The sequence below is a fragment of the Rhinolophus ferrumequinum genome, chromosome 21 (genome assembly GCF_004115265.2).
Source record: "Rhinolophus ferrumequinum isolate MPI-CBG mRhiFer1 chromosome 21, mRhiFer1_v1.p, whole genome shotgun sequence".
NCBI classification, from domain to species: domain Eukaryota; kingdom Metazoa; phylum Chordata; class Mammalia; order Chiroptera; family Rhinolophidae; genus Rhinolophus; species Rhinolophus ferrumequinum.
The window spans coordinates 42,421,648-42,441,761 of NC_046304.1; the positions used below are offsets into that span (position 1 = coordinate 42,421,648).

Sequence of the window (20,114 nt, forward strand, 5' to 3'; positions counted from 1 at the left end):
TAGGATGCCTCCTCAAATCCCGCCCCTCGCGAGACCCGCCCCTAACAGGCACAGCCCTTAACTGCCAGCCCCAGGGCCCCGCCCACATCTCTTAGGCCGGCCCTTCGCGGGAGGGGCGGGGGCGGAAGCTGCGCTTGGAAATACCTGGCGAGGCGCCGGGTCAGAGGTCGAAGGTCACCTAGGGCTAAGACAGTTCACAGTCGCTGCCCTCTTCGCGTTGTAGCCGATTCGCCTAGGTACCCGGCCACGCTCCTCGAGATAGTCTTGTCATGTCTCCTTTCTACATTTTCAGCATTAAAGATTCAACTTAAAGCTGCTCTCAGGGGCAGAAGAGCTGCCAACTTGACTTTCTTTAAAAGTCCGTCCTGGTGGCTTAGACCTGCCAAGGAACATGGGCTGCCCCAGACCCGGTCCAGCTGTGCGCAGGGTTGACTTGGCCAAGTGCCAAGTTCTTATCGCATATTTTTAATGTGGCTATGCTTCACTTTAAGGAAGCCTAGTACTTCACAGGAAATGTTTCTAGGCGAAGGAATTTTGCGTTATGAGAAAACTCCCGCAGTTAAATAAGGTCTTTCTCTAGGCTTTATAGCACCTAATTTTCAAAAATTAAACACCTTTTCAGAAACCACTGACATGTATCAGAAGGTATTCAAAATAAAGTGCTTCAGCTATGCCTTGGAGCCTACCCGCTTGGTGGTCTGGGGTCTTCTTCCCGTGATACAGACCAGTACTTCTGAAACTTTAATGAGCATAAGAAACATCTGGGGCTCTTGTTAAAAATTTAGGTTATGACTCAGTAGGCCTGGGGTCTGGAGTAGGGCTCAAGAGTCTGCATTTCTGTTGCTGCTCAGACAACACTTCTGAGTAGCTAAGATAAGTTTTCACTATATAAATCCTCTGCTTTATGTTTTCATCCTCAACCAAGTATTGCACCAAAGCACTCCAGATCCTGTTTATAGTATAGCTTCCAACCCTTTTTAGAAATTAGTTCTGCTCATCTGTACTTCCTGATATCTTTCCTCAGTGATAAACCCTGCTGCTGCTTTCCTTTCTCTTGGTCTTCCCTGAGATCCTCTCTCCTTTTTCTCCCTAAAAGTGGGTTACCTGCCAGACTGAGAACAGACCACTGGAATTGTTAAAGTCGTGAACCCGGGCCCCTCTCCACTCCAGTAAGGTGCGTAAAGAAGTCATGACAATGCAGTTAATAACCATTTCAACCCTCTCAAGCTCCTAGAGCAACAGTACTTCTAGAGGAAGCAGTAGAGGCAAATCTCCTAGGGAGCTATTCCAAAATATGCCTGCCAACCCCTGCTCCCCGGCCCTCCAGACACACACACTCCAATGGTTCCTAGTGTTATATTTTAAAAATAATCTGTCCAGGTAATTCTGATATACCTCCTGCCCCCCACCGCCCTTGTAGAGAATCTTTATTCTAGAAAAGTCTAGCTAATAAGTACATTTAAAAACAGATTAAACAGTTGAATGTAATTAACTGTTAATCCTTTGCTTAAAACCTTCCCTAGCTCCCATTGCTCTTGCATTGAATGTCACACTCCCTCCCATGACATATAAAGTTCTGCAGGGCCTGCCTCCTGCTTCCCTCCTTGGGCTCATTTTAAATCCCTGCCTTTACCTCTCTAAGAGTCAGTCCAGGGGTTCTCCTGGCAATTTCCCCAAACTGCTAAGCCCTTCCCATCTCATAACCTCTCCCTCAGCTCCTAACTTTTCTGCTCCTCCCCTTAATACTTCCCACCAAGTGAGAGCACAATATGTAATTACTTAGAGGTGCATGTGTGTGGCACGCTGATCGAGTCCCTCACTAAAAGATAAACGTCAATGAAGGAAGAACTAGCATGGGGGTCCCCTGAGGTGGATTCACCCAATACATAAAGTAACCATTTTAAAGTAAACAATCCCAGTGGCATTTAGTACATTTACAGTGTTGTGCAATCACCACCTGTATCTAGTTCTAAAATATTTTCACCCCTCAAGAAAGCCCATGTCCATTAAGCAGTTGCTTCCTATTAGCCCACCCCCCTAATCCCTGGTATCCATTCTGATTATTTATTACCTATTCTGATTATTTCATATAAATGGAATCTTATAACATGTGGCTTTTGTGTCTGGCTTTTTTCACTTTGCATAATGTTTTCGAGGTCTATCCATGTTGTAGCATGTTTCAATACTTCATTTCTTTTTATGGCTGGGTAATATTCCATTATATCTATATAATGCAATTAATTTATCCATTCATCCATTGATGGACATTTGGCCTGTTGCCACCTTGGTTACTGTGAGTAGTACTGCTATGAACATGCATGTATATGTATTTGTTTGAATACTTGTTTTCAGTTATTTTGGGTACATATTGTGTCTCTCTTAATCATTGTTATAACCTACTTAACAAATGTGTGTGAATATGTAAATGATCTTCAAGTGCAGCCAGAGAGAATGATAAACAGATAATGTCGACATGAGTTAATCGCTATGATAAAATATACTCAAGGTGGTAGGGGGAATATAGAGCTATGTAAGGCATGGTAGGGATTCAAGAAGATATCCTAGACAGTAGGCAGAGAACGGCTAACATTTACTAGGCATTCACTATACATATTAGCTCATTTAATCCTCACAACACATATGAGATAGATACTATTTTTAACCTCTATATTAGAAATCAATCAATTAGAGACTCAGTTACTTGCCCACTCTCACCATGATGATGCTGGTATTCAAACGTGGTTCTGATCTGGCTCTAGAATCCACAATCCAGGCACTTAACCACTATATATGACTTCTTGTTGGTAGCTGTTACTTCTCTGTTATTGCCTCTGATCTGTTATTAGTTGCAAAGAAACAGTGTCCAAACTGAAAAGCAAGTGCTATGGGGACTCAGAGAAAAGGAGGTTGGTAGGGCCTAATTAATCGGAAAAAGTTTCCTGGAGCACTTTAGTTTGAAGAAGGAGATAATATTGGTGGTCACCCAATAAGCACATGGGATCTGATACCTCATGTTGGCACAATTCAGGATCTTGTGAAAAGAGAGCACTGAATTAATGCTGAAGAATCGACAGAGATGGGAGGAGGAAAGCCGTTCCCACTGCTACCCTCAAAGGACCTAATAGTGCAGCCAATTACAGGTCTTATGATCATGGAGATCACAGAGGCAGCATTTCCATGCCTTTGTTCCCTCAACTTGGAACGTCTTTTTTGCTTCCTCCTTTTTCTCTTGATATTTATTCTGCTCAGTGACCACTCTTCAAAATTTCATTCTGAGATGTTCTATGGTCTCAGAAGAGGGACTTCCCTACTCTGGACCCTGTTGCATCTACAGATGTTCAAAGAGACTGAATAGAACTAAAGTATTTAATTTAATAAAACATTTAATACAGAGCTAAAGGGACAATTTTCAGTGTGGGCTCTGTGGTTCCTCACCCAGTTGTTTTGTGGGCAAAATAGCCCCCAAAGGCTTCACAAGACAAAGGAGCAAGACGGTCCCTCGAGCAGGCCAGCAAAGAATCATTCCTCAGTATGGATGGCCCTCAGGAGGTTGGAATTTCAGGAGAAGTAACGTGAATAGTCAGGTCACGGCAGAAACATTTACCACAATGGCAGCACTGCTGGGGCTATACCAGGAGCCTATCCCTGCTGGAGCATCCATCTGCAGACGATGTGGTCATGGGGCAGGCCTGGGCACTGCCCAGCCAGAGCAGAAGGGCTGGAGGGTAAAGCAGCAGATGCTGTATTCACTGTTTGAAAAGCACTTATTGAGCATCTTCTATGTGCCAGTCCCTGATATATTCTAGTGAAGATGATAAATGCATAAATAGATCATTTCTCCATGTGACTACTGCTAAGATAAAGGTATTCACAAGGTACCAAGGGGAAACAGAGGAGGTCTTTAAAGGGGGAAAGGGATTAGTGAAGACATCTTCGAGGAGGTTATACAAAAGAGGTTACGAATGAATTAGGCAAAGAAAAAAGAGTAAGGCTCAAAGGCATGAAGCAGTACAGGGTGAGGAGAATCAGAATCAGTTTTGCTGGTTCATCAAATGTAAGACAGAAAGCTCCTCTTCTGTGGGCACATTGAGGTCACGATTCTCAATACACATATTTTCATAGTCAACACAGTCTAGCAGGTAAAACTCCTGGAGAGTGGAGACTTCCAATAGTGGAAGCATAGACCATGATTCAAAAAGTGGGCTTCAGGTCTACAGCCCAGGTAACATTACTGGAATCTCTGGAGCCCAGGTCTGGGGCATGAGTCTACCATTTGTTCTCTTCCCATGGAAGGTAGAGAGTTATAGTACTTTCAGAGACCTCAGTGGCATTGTGGTCTCAGAGTCCTCTTCCTGTTCCCTTCTCAGACCCTCCCAAAGGTGACCTCCTGGCTCTTGAATTTGGACCCAGAGATACTGGTAGAAGTGAAAAACAGACCACTAAGACAAAGTTAAGGGTCTCCACTGGGATCTCTAACTTATCCTCAATCCCCTCTGGTCTCTATATGTGCTTGTCTTCTAGGATTCTATCTTGAGCTCCCCATAAGTACATGACCTACCCAGACGTATTCATCTACTCCCATTCCTTTAATTACTGTCTATTAGCGGTGCTTGGCTAGCTCCATCAATAGGGCACGAGACTATTAATTACTGTCTATGTTTTGATGAGCCTAAATCGCTAACCCCAACCCCCACCTCTCTCCTGAGCTTCAGATCCATATTTCCAACTCCCCAATAGATGCCCATCTGTTCAAAATCAATGTCTCATTGTTCTCCCATCCAGTCTCCTCCCCTTTATCTAGCTTGATTAGGGCATAAAGACATGGTGAAAGGCCAACCTTGCCTTGCTGAGACATTCAAACTGGTCTTACAGGCAACTGAAGCCAAAGAAGATGGAATTACCCAACCGGATCCCCAGGGCACCTGCAACCAAAGCAAAGAGGAGAATGGAGAAAGCCTTAAGGAGCTTCATTCTGCTCTCATTTGAAACCATCTTTCATTCCTCCTTCTCTTATCTCCCTCAGTCTTAGTCACCAAGGTCTATTGGCTTTTACCTCCTAAATCTTTCTTGGATCCATCTTACCGACCTTAAGTCAGGTCCTCAGCATCTCTTCTATAACCCACCCAACTGGTTTCTCTGCTAATGGGCCATCCTATCTCCTCCCCCTTGCCAATTTTAGTCCAAGACAGCAAATTTTTTGATCATATCTCTCCATTTTCTCATATTTGTGTGCCTTCCATTACCTTCAGCAGTGGGCTTTAAATGCACGGTGGTTCTTCAGGTTTCTCAGAGCTGTTGTGGAGAGCTGAGACGAGGTGAGAGGCAGAGCTAGGAGTTCGTCCCTGCTCTACCTCCTTCTACCCTCCCACCCCTGATTCAACCAAGGAGCTCTACTTTTATGTTTTATGTGTTGAGTGACATTGCAAGATATTTTGCAGAAAAGGTTTCATAGCTCTAAAATGTTTAATAGCCAATGACTTACAGAAGAGTCTATTTCAAAGCTTCTAAGCATGGCATAATTGGCTCTTTTTCTGTCCTCTACCTACCTCCTAGCTTTATTTTCTACCAACATTCCATATATTCTACCATTAAGCCACACTGAACTTGCCCTTCCCTGAACACCTCAAGCCTTTCATGCTGTGGTTCTTCTGCCTATAAAAAAAAAAGGTTCTTATAAAAAAAAAAGGTTCTTTTGCCTTAGAATGCAAGCTCTTCCAAGGCTGGGGCTTTGTTTTGTTTGATACTGCGTTCCCAGTACCTAGAACTGACACCAGTTCCTATCTAGTCAGTACCTATCTGACACCACGTTAAATACTAGTATATATTTATTTAATGAATAAGTATTCTTCCCCAGTTCTCTGATATGCAAGTATCTGTTTATTACTTAAGGCCAACTCAAATGTACTACCTTTGGAGTTTTCCATGACTTCCTATCCCGTCCTCCAACTGCCATCATCAATTTGTTTCCTGTTTTCCATAGCACTTAGTCTAAATTTATGTGAGTACTCATCATACAAGGTCTGACAATTAAGTTCGCGAACTTGTTGCAAAGATGTAGCTAACCTTTTTTGATATTAGAGGGATTATTCATTATGAATTTGTACCAACTGGACAAACAGTTAACTAAGTTTACTATTTGGAAGTGCTGAAAAGGCTGTGTGAAAAAGTTAGACAAAAACAACCTGAACTTGTTGCCAACAATTCATGGCTCTTGCATCACGACAAGGCACCAGCTCACACGGCACTGTCTGTGAGGGAGTTTTTAGCCAGTAAACAAATAACTGTATTGGAACACCCTCCCTATTCACCTGATCTGGCCCTCAGTGACTTCTTTCTTTACCCAAAGATAAAGGAAATATTGAAAGGAAAACATTCTGATGACATGTAGGACATCAAGTGTAGTATGATGACAGCTCTGATGGCCATTCCAGAAAAAGAGTTCCAAAATTGTTTCGAAAGGTGGACTAGGAGCTGGCATTGGTGCATAACTTCCCAAGGGGAGTCCTTCAAAGGTGACTGTAGTGATATTCAGCAATGAGGTATGCAGCACTTTTTCTAGGATGAGTTCGCGAACTTCATTGTCCGACCTCCATTGTCCGACCTCGTATGCTATGGCTTTTGTTTGTGGCTCTGTCTCCATCCATAGACACCTTCAGTGTGAACTCCAGGACTGGGACAGTGCAGAAACAACGCCTGCTCAGGAAATAACACTAATAAAAGTTAACTCCACTTTACCACTCAGAACTCTTGCAAGTCAGTCATGATCAGGAGTTAATCCATCAGGGCAGAAAGTTAAAACCAGCTAAACAGTAACAGTTCACTTTGGCTCTCAAACCCTTCTTGATCTTTATGCTCTAGCTCTGGGTAGACAATGATTGGTGACTTTCCACCTGGATTCCTGGACTTTTCTTTGTTTACTCCTTAGCCCAGATCTTATCCTCCTCACTGTGCCTCTGATGGGCCACCAAGGTTGATTCACTTAATTCTAATTCCTAATTTTAACCCTTAATCTATATGCTCTCTTAATTCTTGTTAAGACTGTACTAATCCTAACTAACCACTTAGCCTCTATAAACAACAAGTTGCCTCTGAGTCAGGCATTGACAACCCTGGAGTAAAAAAAAAAAAACAGGTAAGGGAGAAAGAGACTCTTGAGGGATCGGGGAAGCAGCAGATTTGGGGACCCTAGAAACCAAGTAAAACAGTGAAAAGAGAGATACAGCTTCAAAAGAGAAGAGCCCTCTAACTGGCTTTGCTTTTATCAGGTTCAAACTTGTTTCTTCCACAAGCCAGTCTCACAACCACAACTACCTGGGCCAAAGCAATTATCCATTGGAAGGTACAACTTCTCCACTTCTCTAGGAAAGCATTGTTCATAAAATAGGTCAGCTGGAACAAGCCCATTTGCCACAATTTAATTCACTAAGTGACCAATTTATAAAATTACCAGAATTTTTAAAAATCTATTTTTACACAATATGGCTATTTTTATTAGATGGGATTATATTAACAGCATTGAAGATATTGAAATTTAAGATTTTAATTCAAGAAATGAAAGTTAAGCCTGATATGGCATTGAGGAATTGGAAAAAGGATGATACAAATGTAAGTGTGTTACAAAACAGAAAATGACATTCAAAAGTACCTGAAAAAAAGCAGCAGCTGAAAAAAATCATGCCCAGTATAAGTGCAGAAATTTTGGTTTCTAGCAAGGAGTGATTAGGATGTTGATTTCGTAGCACTTTGCAGAAACATTTAACATGAATGACCAAAATTATTCATAGCCACGAATGAGAAATGAGGGTGGCCTAAAGGGGTTACTGTGGTACAGCCTCAGATTTGATATATGTTAACCAGGAAAATGAATTTGTAAAGGACAAAAAAGTGAACATGCTAAAAATGAGATATAGTTAGAAATTTACTAGAAATCAACAGGAGCAACCACATCATAAATCCATTTTGTTGGAAATAACATTCTAAAGTGACATATAAATTGAGAAATAGGCAAAAAATTCCCCCAAATGCTAAAACAGTCTCACATGAAACTGAAATTTTGATTATTGATACTGAACAATACTTTTATGAATAGTAAATATTTTCATAGACTTAAAAAACAACTTTATTGAAATATGATTGACACAATCAACTGTACAGATTTCAATTGCACAAGTTGATAAATTTTCACATATACTCTTATTTTCATAAGGACTTTAAATTATCCTGTGACTTCAGACAAATTTAATACCCCTTAAACTATTACCATGAACACAAAATAAAAACCTACCAATTAAAACTTCCCAGAAATATCCAAAAGCTTTTAAAACTAGCCTATACAATAGTAATTGCTGGGAACTTTATGAAGATGTAAAAGAAATACCTTTTTGGAGAAATGATAACAGGGTACTCCCAGTTTGCCCTTTTGAATTGTCTGGGTTTAGGATGATTTGAGGGCATGTCTTTGACAAGCATAGTTCCTACATTCTCTCCTACTAGAGGATGTCAGAGGTTGGGATGATAAACCAATCTTGTTGGCTGGAAGAAGGTAGTGGTGGTATCTTCTCTAGACAGATCCAAATTCTCATTTTCATTACCACCTTTGGGGACAAGGAGTGGAAAAGCAGAATGAAAATGGAAAGCCAACATAAAGCTAACAATCCTCTGAAGGAGTATGCGATGCTTCCCCACAAAGAAAATTAAGGTTTGAAATCACTCTTTCACAGATTCTCAGCTTCTTCAATAACTCAATATTTACTGAGTGTATACTATATGCAGGCAATGTTCTAGGTGCTAAGGATACAGCAATAAACAAGACAGAAAAATCATGACACATAGTCTACAAATAATAAACAGATAAACAAATATATATATATATATATATATATATATATATATATATATATATATATATGGTGGTATACTGGTAAATGTTTAACAACCAGGTCTCAAGAAGAAAAAAACAAACAAACCATTTGTAACCTTTGACAATTTTAGTGATGTAAATACTTCCACCATGGCTGTTTTCAAGCTACCAACTTCACATCACTAAATACAGAGTTCGGAAGAGATGGGCTAGCCCATTTGAGCTGATCTAGGACACCACTGGATATTTAACTTAACAACAGGTAGTAATACGTGCTGTAAAGAAAAATAAAGCCTGACAATTTTAGAGAGGTAGTCAGGAAAGGCCTTTCTGACACTATAAAAGGAAGACAGACTACCATTTATTGAATACCTGTTTGGTATATACATATGTATACACTAAATGTCGTTTCTTTTGACATATGAGGAAACTAGAAGCTATGTAATTTTTCCCATAGTCCCAAAGCTAGTAAGACATTGAGGAGGGATTCATAGACAGGTTTGTCTGAAAAGCTTCTTCTATTCCATCTGACATTCTCCCTCAAGCTGTCAGTACAGGAGACAAGGCATTGGTACAACCTGGGTAGAAGAAAGGCGGCTGCCTTAGGCTGCCCAAAGGAGTTAGCCCCAGGGCAAGCCACTCACTCTTAGTCTAAAATTAAAGAAATTCAGTTCTTAAGACTTACACTGGACAAACTTGCCAACTACATGAATAATTTCCCAGTCCCGTCACCCCCATGTAGAGAATAGTGAAGACTCTCCAAGTTTATTTCCTCATCCATGAAATGGGGTTAATAGTAATGCCTCCCTCGAAGGTAGTTATATTAAATGAGATAATGGACGCACGTAATCATTGTCCGTCTGAAAAAAAAAAATCCCAAATCCTCAAAATTTGGGGGCAGACAGGTGGCTCAATTGGTTAGAGCGGGAGCTCTGGGCAACGGGGCTGCGGGTTCAATTCCCACATGGGTCAGCAAGCTGTGCCCTCCACAACTAGAATGAAGTCAATGATCTGTCACTCATCTCCCAGGTGGCCAGATGGCTCCGTTGGTTGGAGCCTGGCCTCTCAACCACGAGGTTGTCAGGTTCTACGCCCACAAGGGGGGGTGGGCTGCACCCCCTGCAACTAACAACAGCAACTGGACCTGCAGCTGAACTGCACCCTCCAAAACTAAGGCTGAAAGGACAACTTGACTTGGAAAAATTCCTGAAGTACACACTGTTCCCCAATAAAGTCCTTTTCCCCTCCCACAGTAAGTCTTTAAAAAAATAGTTTTTTTTTCCCACTGCACCAAGGAACTCAGTCCAGGGCTCACAATCAGCCCAAGGACAGAGAGGGCGCCAAGGGCACAACCGGATGCCCCTGAGAATGGCCCAATTTGGGCTCAGGGAAAATGTTCTGAGAAACGACCCTCAGAAGGCGTCTGACATGAAGCTGTGAAAAGGGGGTCTCGAGGTGAGGATGCCACAGAGGAGGCTTTACTTGCCCACCCCCGTTTTTATGGCTCATTGCCCCCTCCTGGGCCGGGGGTGGGGGAGCAAGAGGACAGGCACATTTCGTAGGAAGTGATAAAGGAAATTCTAGTTTGCTCAAGCGTGTGACTTGTATATGGATGGCGGAGCACAAAAAGGGCTCTTCAGATATTGGCAGAGTCCTGTCAAATCCAACTCCCAGCTCACCCAGGTAGAGCTAAGAGCGGTCCCAGGTAAGATTTTGAGCGGGTAATGAACCGAAGTCCAACAACAAACAAACCCCATTGCCCCAAACCGGAAGGCAGCTGAGCGCACAGCCCATTCCCGCCGGAAATGGCTCGAGCGTTCAGGCCGCACCACAAAATGACCAAGCACAGGGGAGGACAACCCCTTGTTTTCCCTATAGAGATATTAATTGCCACAACAACCCCTTTCCTTAAGTCTCCACTTTGCTTTACTTAGTTGCGATTAACTTAAGTCAAATATGCGCTTTCTGCCAAGCACAGTCCAGGATTCCCTACTCTCATCTTCCCTGCGCACCCCTCTTTCCGTTTTAGCTTCCGACCCGCCCCACTTGTCTCAGCCAACCCTTGCTAAGCCTCTGCGTGACGTCACGAGTTTCTGGGTAGATTAGGAAACTTCCGACCCGATGCGTCCTCGCGCGCCCCCGCTTGGCGCCACCAAACGGTCTGAGCGCGTGGCGGTACTTGAGAACGCAGCAGGCGAGGCGGCGGAGCGGGCGAATAGGCTGAGCGATCTTAGGAGTGGCAGGAGCAACGAGGAGCGACCCTCAGTGAGGATTTAGGTTTTGTTTTGTTTGCATAGGATCATGCCGGTGTCTCCTCTTGGTTTTCCTGTCGAATCTATGGAGATCTGGCCTCATGGCGGACTTCGCCGCCTCACACGTTAGTGGGCCGGAAGCCCTGAGAAGCACTCATTGAAGTTTTTTTCCCCATATATTTTTTTAATGTTTTAAACACCATCTGCCTTTAAATGCCTGCATGGCCTGTTGGGCTGAGAGCGTGAGAGCCACGTTGTGGACACACTTAGTGAGGAAACTTGCTCCGAGCAAGAACTGGTCTTACACTTTGAATCCAAACGGTGGACCCGGGCCGTCTTACAAATATTTGTCAATATTTTATCTAATTCGTTCACTCGTTGATTCCTTACTTCCTTCATTAATTCATTCAAAGTTGTTGAACACCTAAAACCAGTTCTGGGTGCTCGGGATCCATCGGTGAAGACAACAAAGGGCCCCGCCCTCATGGGGCTAACAGGGAGGGAGGTAGACAGTAGTAACAGGCCTGGGAAGTAAATGAGAGTGTGTTGGAAGGAGAAGCGCGTGCTATGGGCGTAGAAAGCAGTAGCGTCGATTAAGGGTGTGCTGTGGTGCAGAGGGGGCACCCAGGGTTGAAAAGAAGGTGGTCATGGCTGGCCTCATTGCAAAGATACATGGAACTGGGTGAAGGAGTATTCAGGGAGGAGGAGGTGAATTCCAGGCAGAGGGAAGAGATAGTGCAAAGGCTGGATGTGAGTCAGGTGTGGATAAGAAACTGCAAGACACCCTGGAATATAAATGGATGGTGAGATTCCCAGACTTGGAAAGGAAGTCCAGATCATGCTACACAGCCATCTCAGTGTTTGTGGCCCTCCCCTCGCTGTCTACCACTCCCTGAAACCCTTTAGTGGCTGGAGCACAGGTCTAGAAATTCAGACAGTGTACACCTTATATTTGGGATATTATCTACAGAATAAGCAAAAGGAATTTGTTTTCTCTAAGGGATGCTGCTGTCTTTTTTCCTTAAGAAAATGAATATAGAATTTCATGTTTTAGTACCTGATCATAACATGCCACGTGAAAACAAGGATGAAATATTAGAACTGTGGGAAAATGGGGTTGGGGGGAACACATGAAATAACAGAGAACAAAGTACGTGTTAGTACATAAGTATGAAAACAAAATGGATCCCGCCCTCGTTTTTTTGTATCTGTTTGTGGGGCATGGACGTATACTAGTGGCAACCACAGGGGAAAACCCACTAGCTTGGCTTATAGTGATCAGAGGTGGGAAGTCTTTTCTTAGCTAAGTCTCTAGGAGCAGAACATAATCTATGAGATTTATTCACAGCAAGATCAGGCTTTGCAGAGAAAGGCAACATCAGCAAGCTCAGGAGAGATGAATAAAACAGAAAGAGCTCGTAGATTAACCTCTATTCCGAATTGTTTGCGGCACCGTGGCCCCATCAATGCACACATAGTCTGGACTCATTGAATATAAAGAAGCAGTGCAGTACTCAGAGCATTGCTCGGCGATCAGGATGCGTGGGTTTGAATTCTGGCTTTACCTCTTAGTTGTGTGATTTGGGGTAAGTTACTTTACCTCTCTTGGGCTCCATCTCCTCATCTGTAAATGTAGGAATAATCATTGGATTGCCGTGAGAGAAAGTAAAGCACTCAGCCCAGTGCCTGGAACATAGTATATGTTTACTAAATGTTAGAAATTATTAGACAAATGTGATTGAGAAAGTGTCATTGAAATGAGAGAGAGATCAGTAGTGAGTGCCTAGCTTGGACTAGGTGTTATGAAGAGAGCAGTTTATCTCAAGGAATTCAAAAGTTAGTTGGGATTCTACAATGGATGAGTTAATGTGACTGATATTTTTAAAAACACCATACGGCTAAATGAGTGTTATACATGCTCTTAAAACAGGGGGAAGGCCATTTTCCTCCACCCTTTCCATGCCACTTTCAAAATAATATTAGATATGAACAATTGATATTTTCTAAATCTTATGTAAGATGTGAAAAAATACTTCGAACTCTGCTATTTTTATTGATCTGTAACATACATTTTTAATTAAAACCAATATGTTTATGCGAACACAGCCTCTAGCCCCCATTTCCAACCAGACTGAGACCCCCTAAACATCTTCTGTATAGAAATTCTAATATACATAGTTTCAGAAATCACGCTTGGCATAAAGTGAGGTACAGATACTGTGATTAAGTGAGGGATTGTGAATTGGACAGGGTTAATCAAGAAACCTTTCTTAGAAGAAATTAGCTTGAATGAGGTTTTGAAACAAAAATCTTGGTATGGATTGGTGGAGAAAAGAGAAGTGGACACTTTAGATTTAACTTAGCCAAAGTTATAGTCTAAAGGTTGCTTGGTGAACATGGAGGCACATCTGAAAGAGATGGATTATCTTGAGGGTTATTTCATAGAGGTCATGAAGACAGAGGCCTGATGAAACACTTCTCTCTTATATCAGAGGATAAAACTCTAATGACCACATTTTCTAGAGTCAGGGTCACGGTCCACTGGACAGTGCTAGATAAACACTGCCAAATATCATTTCTCTAAACCTTGTTGTTCATGTTTCCATGCTAACAGCCTTCTTCTATTGACTCAGATAGAGGCAAACATGTAAACAGATACCGTGTTTCCCCGAAAATAAGACCTAGCCGGACAATCAGCTCTCATGCGTCTTTTGGAGCAAAAATTAATACAAGACCCGGTCTTATTTTACTATCATATAAGACCAGGTTTTATATAATATAATATAATATAATACCAGGTCTTATATTAATTTTTGCTCCAAAGGACACATTAGAACTGATTGTCCGGCTACGTCTTATTTTCAGGGAAACACAGTAAGTGCAATACAAGCTTATTCACTTAATCTAATATTCCCTATTATTTTCCTGTGTCTTTTTGACAGGACTTTCACTTAATTTAATATCTCCTATTTTCCTTTGTCTTTTTGCTATACACGTAAAGCAAAGTGAAATAAACAGAAGCAAGAAGTTATTTTGGTACCACCCACAACACTGACACTGCTCAATTTCTCCAGACTATGTGAGAGGTTTCAGGAAAGGGGCTGACTTTTAACAATATCAAAGAAAGAATTTTCTATATTTTGTTTTTTGTCACTTTCTCCAGCATTTCTGTCTCCTTTCTTTCTCTCTAGCTTTTGGCCCTTCTCATAAGGATGGCAATGCTACTGTTTCGTGTCTGGGCCCTGCTGGCTTTGATCCTTTGCCCAGGTGAGTCTATTTGGGAAAGTTTCTTTAGCCAGTATGTGCCAGGGGACAGGTGGCTGGGCAATGAGGAAGAGGAAAGAAGTCCTGAGTAGGGCGACACTTTAGTATTCACTCATCTGGACCCTTGGGAGGACTTCCTATTTCTTGGATCACTAGGACGCAGAATCTAGGTGTCTCTGGCCATATTGGGATAGCCCAAATAAGGTACAGGATAATAGACCATCAGAGAATACTCTCCTTAAGAAATATATATACCTTCTCTGCTTGGCTCTCTGCTGCCCACGACTGTCCTTTTGCTGCTCTTGAGAATATTTTTTACTTCTTTGTTGCCACCCTTTGTGTCCTGAATTGGATTTTAATAGGACAGAGCCCATAGCTCAGAGGAGTGAGTTCTCTAAATGCAAGAAAGGAACTGGAGCCTTAGTGGGTAACATTGCGACAAGAGTGTGCATTCCCTAGGGGACTGCTATTTGGGAGATGAAGTAGATGGTGGACTTGGAGTAGCTAAAGGGGACGTACAGGGGAGCTTTCCTGAGACTGTGCTCCTTACCTACATCGCGCATCTCAAATTTACCTGAGAAAGATGTCTCTCTCACTGCACCTGAGAAGATTTCCCTAACAGACTAAACTCTTCAGTATCTAAAAACATCTGTTGCCTTATCACCAAAGCAAAATGGAAGTCTCACTTTGTGAAGAGGTGAAAAGTTCCATGGGAATTGAGTAACCCTGAGAGTCACTTTTAGACTAGTGGTTCTCGTAATTTAGTATGCATAAGGGTCACCAGGAGTGCTTGTTTTGTTCACTTGGATATTTCCAGGTCCCACCTTCACAAGTTCTTAATCATTCAGTCTGAAGTGGAGCTAGAATTAGCAGTTGTAAAAGCATTCCAGGTGGTTCTGGTGACAGTACTCCTTAGGCCATAATTTGAGAGAAACACGGCTTTGAAGTATAAGTAACAAAACTCTTTTTCTTAGGGGCCTACCATGAGGGCCCTCAGCAGCCAATCCTAGGAGTTTCCAAGATTTCTGGAAGTTTAAGAAGAGAATGAATGGTTTCCTAGGAATGTTTAGCAATTCCATAGTTTCCACAGTGACATTAATGGAGAAATCAGATCCCAAGAAAGGTGATGAATGGAGGGAATGGTGATGGAATCAGACTTCTAACTTGTTCATTCAGGGTATTTTTTCTTGTCTAGTCCCCTGTACCTTTTCATTCAGGGTAGGTTTCCTAGTCTCTAACCTATAACTAGATAAATAGGCTCTGTATTTTGTTTGCATCTTGTGGTCCTCACCAGAGTCTCTGGCATATGTGGTTGATCATTTCAGGAGCCACAGAAGAGCTATTTGAGGTTTCTGTCTGGCCAGAACAGGCCCTGGTAAAGTTTGGACAGTCCCTAATGGTCAACTGCAGCACTACCTGTCCCAACCCAGGACCTAGTGGGATTGAGACTTTCTTAAAGAAAACCCAGGTGGGCAAAGGGCCTCAGTGGAAGGAGTTTCTCCTGGAGGATATCACAGAGAATTCCATTCTGCAGTGCTTCTTCTCTTGCGCCGGGATCCAGAAGGACACAAACCTTGACATCACCATGTATCGTGAGTGGGGCTGAGGATTGGGGAGGAAGAGAAGAACTGGTGAACATGACTATGTCTCATTTAGGGAAAAATTAGAGACTTCTTTTAGGGGAGAGAATTAGGGCCCTTAATGAAGATTATTATTTTTCCATCATACTATTGGAATTCTAAAGCCAATTATTTTTATTTCCCTTTGGTGTAGGCTTTTAAATTAGGAGCATACCACAGAGGGCATCCAGACATCTGTGCTTGAGAATATGTTCAAATACAGGCGGCATATGCTAATAATGCTGACTTATAAATGATCAAAAAACATGTGAAATTAGTGCTGAATTTTTGCCACAAATTCTTAGAATAAATAGTGAATAGAGAAAGGAGGGTCTTTGTAGGCTGGAGTAGTTGAAGAAGTTTTCATGGAAGAGGAGGCTCTTGAGCTTCACCCCTGCAGAATGGGTAGGATTTGAAGTAATGGGGATGGGTGGGAAGAGTCTTTTAGATGGGCAAATAGCATTGGCAAAGATAGGCTTTAAGAATAAGTGTGATCCCTGTGGGGGTAAGAGTGTGGTTAACTAGGTATAGTGTTGTGTGATGCTAAAGAGCTCCTCAGAAGCTGCTCACACCTCCTTTAAGAGATAAACGTGCTCCAGAATGGCAGCAACAGTCAAAGCAAGGGACCTCCCCTCAGCAGTCACATTTCTTGCCTATGGCTTTAGCCACCTTTGATGGGCAGAAGAAGAACCAGAAGGCTAACTTGTCCCGTCTAGGACAGGGGTGGCAGAAAGCTGACACTGTTGATCAGATGGCTTAAGGGTAGCAGTCACCTTCTATCACAGGCTTCCTGTCCTATCCCATTTCTTTCTGGAGAGGTGCGGAGGCTTCTCTCTTCAAACTCGCCTTTTTGTCTTAAAGAGCCACCAGAGCAGGTGACCCTGGAGCTGCAGCCTGCATGGGTGGCCGTGGATGAAGTCTTTACAGTGAAGTGCTGTGTGCCCCGTGTAGCACCCCTGGAGAACCTCACCCTTACCCTCCTCCAGGGTAACCAAGAACTATATAGAAAGAACTTTATGAGCCTGGCTGTGGCCACCCAAAGAGCCGAGGTTACCATCAGGGTCAAAGCGCAAAGGGAGGACGACAGGTGCAATTTCTCCTGCCGTGCAGAGCTGGACTTGAGTTCACGTGGTGGCGAGCTCTTTCACTCCACTTCAGCCATGAAGGTGCTCCGGAGCTTTGGTGAGTCAGAACTCAGACAGGGAAGCAACCCTGAGGCTCATTTACCTCATTTTACCTTGGCCTTCAAGACTGAGGTCCCACCTAGTTTGGGATGAGAGTGTGAGGAAAACTGAGCTCCACCTCTTGGGCTTTAAACTCACCCTGGGGCACAGAGAGCTTTTTGCCCCACTCCCTTCCTACATTGTGGGGTCCTACACAACATGATTTATCATGGCTTTTCTCCTTTCTTTCCTTTTCCTCATTTCTTGGCAGAATTCTCTCAGCGCCCGCAAATCCAGGTCCCTCCACTTTTGGAGGTTGGGATGGCAGAGACTGTGAGCTGCGAGGTGGCTAGGGTGTTCCCAGCCAAAGAGGTAATGTTCCACATGTTCCTGGGAGACCAGGAGCTGAGCCCCTTTCTCTCCTGGGAAGAAGACACAGCATGGGCCAACGCTACTGTTCGGGCCATGGAGACTGGGGACCAGGAGCTGTCCTGCCTCGTGTCTCTGGGTCCGATGGAACAGAAAACAAGAGAGCCAGTGCATGTCTACAGTAAGTTACCAGCCTCTTCCCTTCCCCATGAGGGTTCTCTGCCGTTGGAAACTCCCACAGTACAGCCTTGGTGATTTGACTGCAAATATCCCTGCTATCTTTACTAGGCACGCTCTCCAGTGAACAGTAGTCCTCAGCTGCCTCTGATAAGTGCAGGCAGGTTGGAGACACACACTTAGACAGTAGTTCTCTCCAGCCTTCACCCTGTTTCCCTAGGCCATCCTACTTAGACAGCGATTGTGGATCCTTGAACTTGTTTCTAGAAACAATTATTGGAGCTGAGGAAGAAATCTATAAGGTGAAAAGACATCTTGCTATCCTTGCTGCAGAAACAGCCAAGTGAGGGCATACTGCATTTGTTGTAGGAGAAGCTCTCAAATTCCCAAACCACCTTGTTGCTGCTGCCATTCCGCACAGAAGCAGTAATGGTATCCATAGTCTTTCCCCTGGTGCCTGCTCACCCAGGGGATGCCAGCAGCAAGAGCACAGGAGTGGCTGCCAGTTTGAGAAATATATTTGCTTCTCCTTTTCCTTTCCATATAGGCTTCCCTCCACCAATCCTAGAGATTGAAGAATTATACCCATTGGTAGGGACAGACATTAATGTGACCTGCACAGGACATGTGTTAACATCATCCAGCCCTACTCTTTGGCTTCAGGGAGTCCCAGACCTCCCTGCCCCTGGGGAGCCTGCCTGGCTTTTACTTACGACCAGGGAGGAAGATGATGGCCGAAATTTCTCCTGTGAGGCCTCTTTGGAGGTTCAGGGTCAGCAGTTCATCAAAACCACTACAATCCAGCTCCATGTCTTATGTGAGTACAGGCCTGATCTTTCCTGTCAAAACAAAGATTATTAGTCTCCCATTTCCAGAGGTCTTGGCCAGCAGCTTTATTATTAGAGTTGCCACATTTTTCTCATTAAAATAAAGTCAAGAGAAAAAGTAAAATTAAAGCTCTCTAAGCTTACCTTATACCCAGCAGAGTGAGTGGGGAGAAACATTAAGGGAAACTGGGCACAGAAAAGAGAAAGTGGGTAAAGTGATCGGGCAGTATTAGTTGAGGGCCAATGGCTGAGAACATAGGAAGTAATAGTTTAAGTTTATGCTGAGGGAGGAAATTTCCACGTAAAAATGTGTATTTTGAAAAGTAGAAAACTCCCCATCTCTGGGTTCACCACTACTCCTGTCCTCACTCCCTGAGAAGCAAAGATGGGAAGCAGGGGCCCCACAGCTACCCCTGATAGAGCGGCCTGGGGGATTTAGTCAGAATCCATTAAAATGCCCTATGCTACGTCTCAGACAGACTCCATGCTCCTAGGGAAGGGAGGAGAGAAGTGGCTCAAAGCAGGGGACTGATGATCCTCCCCGGGAAAGCTGCTGGATGGAGGGGACACCGCATGTGGATTAGGGGAGGGAGAGGTGAACATGACAGTGAGGAGGGGATGTGGCACCCTGAGCTCTGTTCCTTCCGAACTCGCTTCCAGATAAGCCACGGTTAGAGGAATCTGGTTGCCCTGGCAACCAGACCTGGGTGGAAGGGACGGAGCAGATGCTTGCCTGCATCGCAAAGGGAAACCCGACTCCATCATTGGCGTGTACCTGGAATGGAGTGATCTTCGACCTTGAAGTACCACAGAAGGCCACCCAGAACCACACTGGAATCTACTGCTGCACAGCTACTAACCAGCTGGGCTCTGTCAGCAAGGACATTACTCTCATTGTTCAAGGTGACTGTGCCTCACCTGCTGCCAGGTCCAGGACGGAAATCCCCCAGGGGTTTGGGATTCTTCTCCCAACATGGAAAGAAGAAAGATTTCAGTGGGCTGGGGAGGGTGAGACTGAGCAGTGGGCTTGGGGGCTGCGGTGGGGTGATTTTCTTGCCCTAGAACCCTCCCAACTCTCTGTCTTCTGTACTTGGGCAGGACTGGATGAAGGAAACAGCTCCACCATCTTCATCATCATCATTGTTGCCCTGGGAATGGGTGTAATCACCATAGCACTGTATTTGAACTATCGGCCCTGCAAGATAGAGAGGAGGAAATTGCCCTATAGGCAGAAAGAGAAGGACAAAGAGGAGGAAAACCAGTTTGCTGTTGGACAAGCAGAAAAATGGAACACACACAGTTGTTAAATAGAAATGGCTATTTGGTTGTAGGTGACCTCTACTACTGGGGTTCACTTCAGGGAGTAAAGGGGGTAGAGGGGAAAGGAAGAGACATCATCCTTTATGTTGTGCAGTCCCATAAAATAAGTATTTCAGGCCCCCTTTGTCCCTTGTATCCAATCCGTCCACAAGGTGTACTCTAAGTTCATTCTAGTCACTAGGAATTTCAGTCTCAGTGTTTAACTAGAGAAGGCCTCTTCTCCTGGCTCTATGCTTCATCAGTCGACTCTTAGATTCAAAAAA

The 20,114-nt window shown here is 43.6% G+C and overlaps 1 protein-coding gene across 1 annotated transcript; it reads left to right on the plus strand.

Annotated features, from left to right (window-relative positions):
- The first annotated feature begins 11,008 nt into the window (after positions 1-11,008).
- LOC117014010 (intercellular adhesion molecule 5) lies at positions 11,009-19,838 on the plus strand. The gene is made up of 8 exons (XM_033091687.1): positions 11,009-11,125; positions 14,304-14,379; positions 15,702-15,968; positions 16,857-17,177; positions 17,430-17,708; positions 18,252-18,521; positions 19,192-19,434; positions 19,630-19,838. Exons 2-8 carry the CDS (start codon positions 14,325-14,327, stop codon positions 19,836-19,838), a joined length of 1,644 nt encoding a protein of 547 aa, XP_032947578.1. The 5' UTR covers positions 11,009-11,125; positions 14,304-14,324.
- The last annotated feature ends 276 nt before the right edge of the window (positions 19,839-20,114 follow it).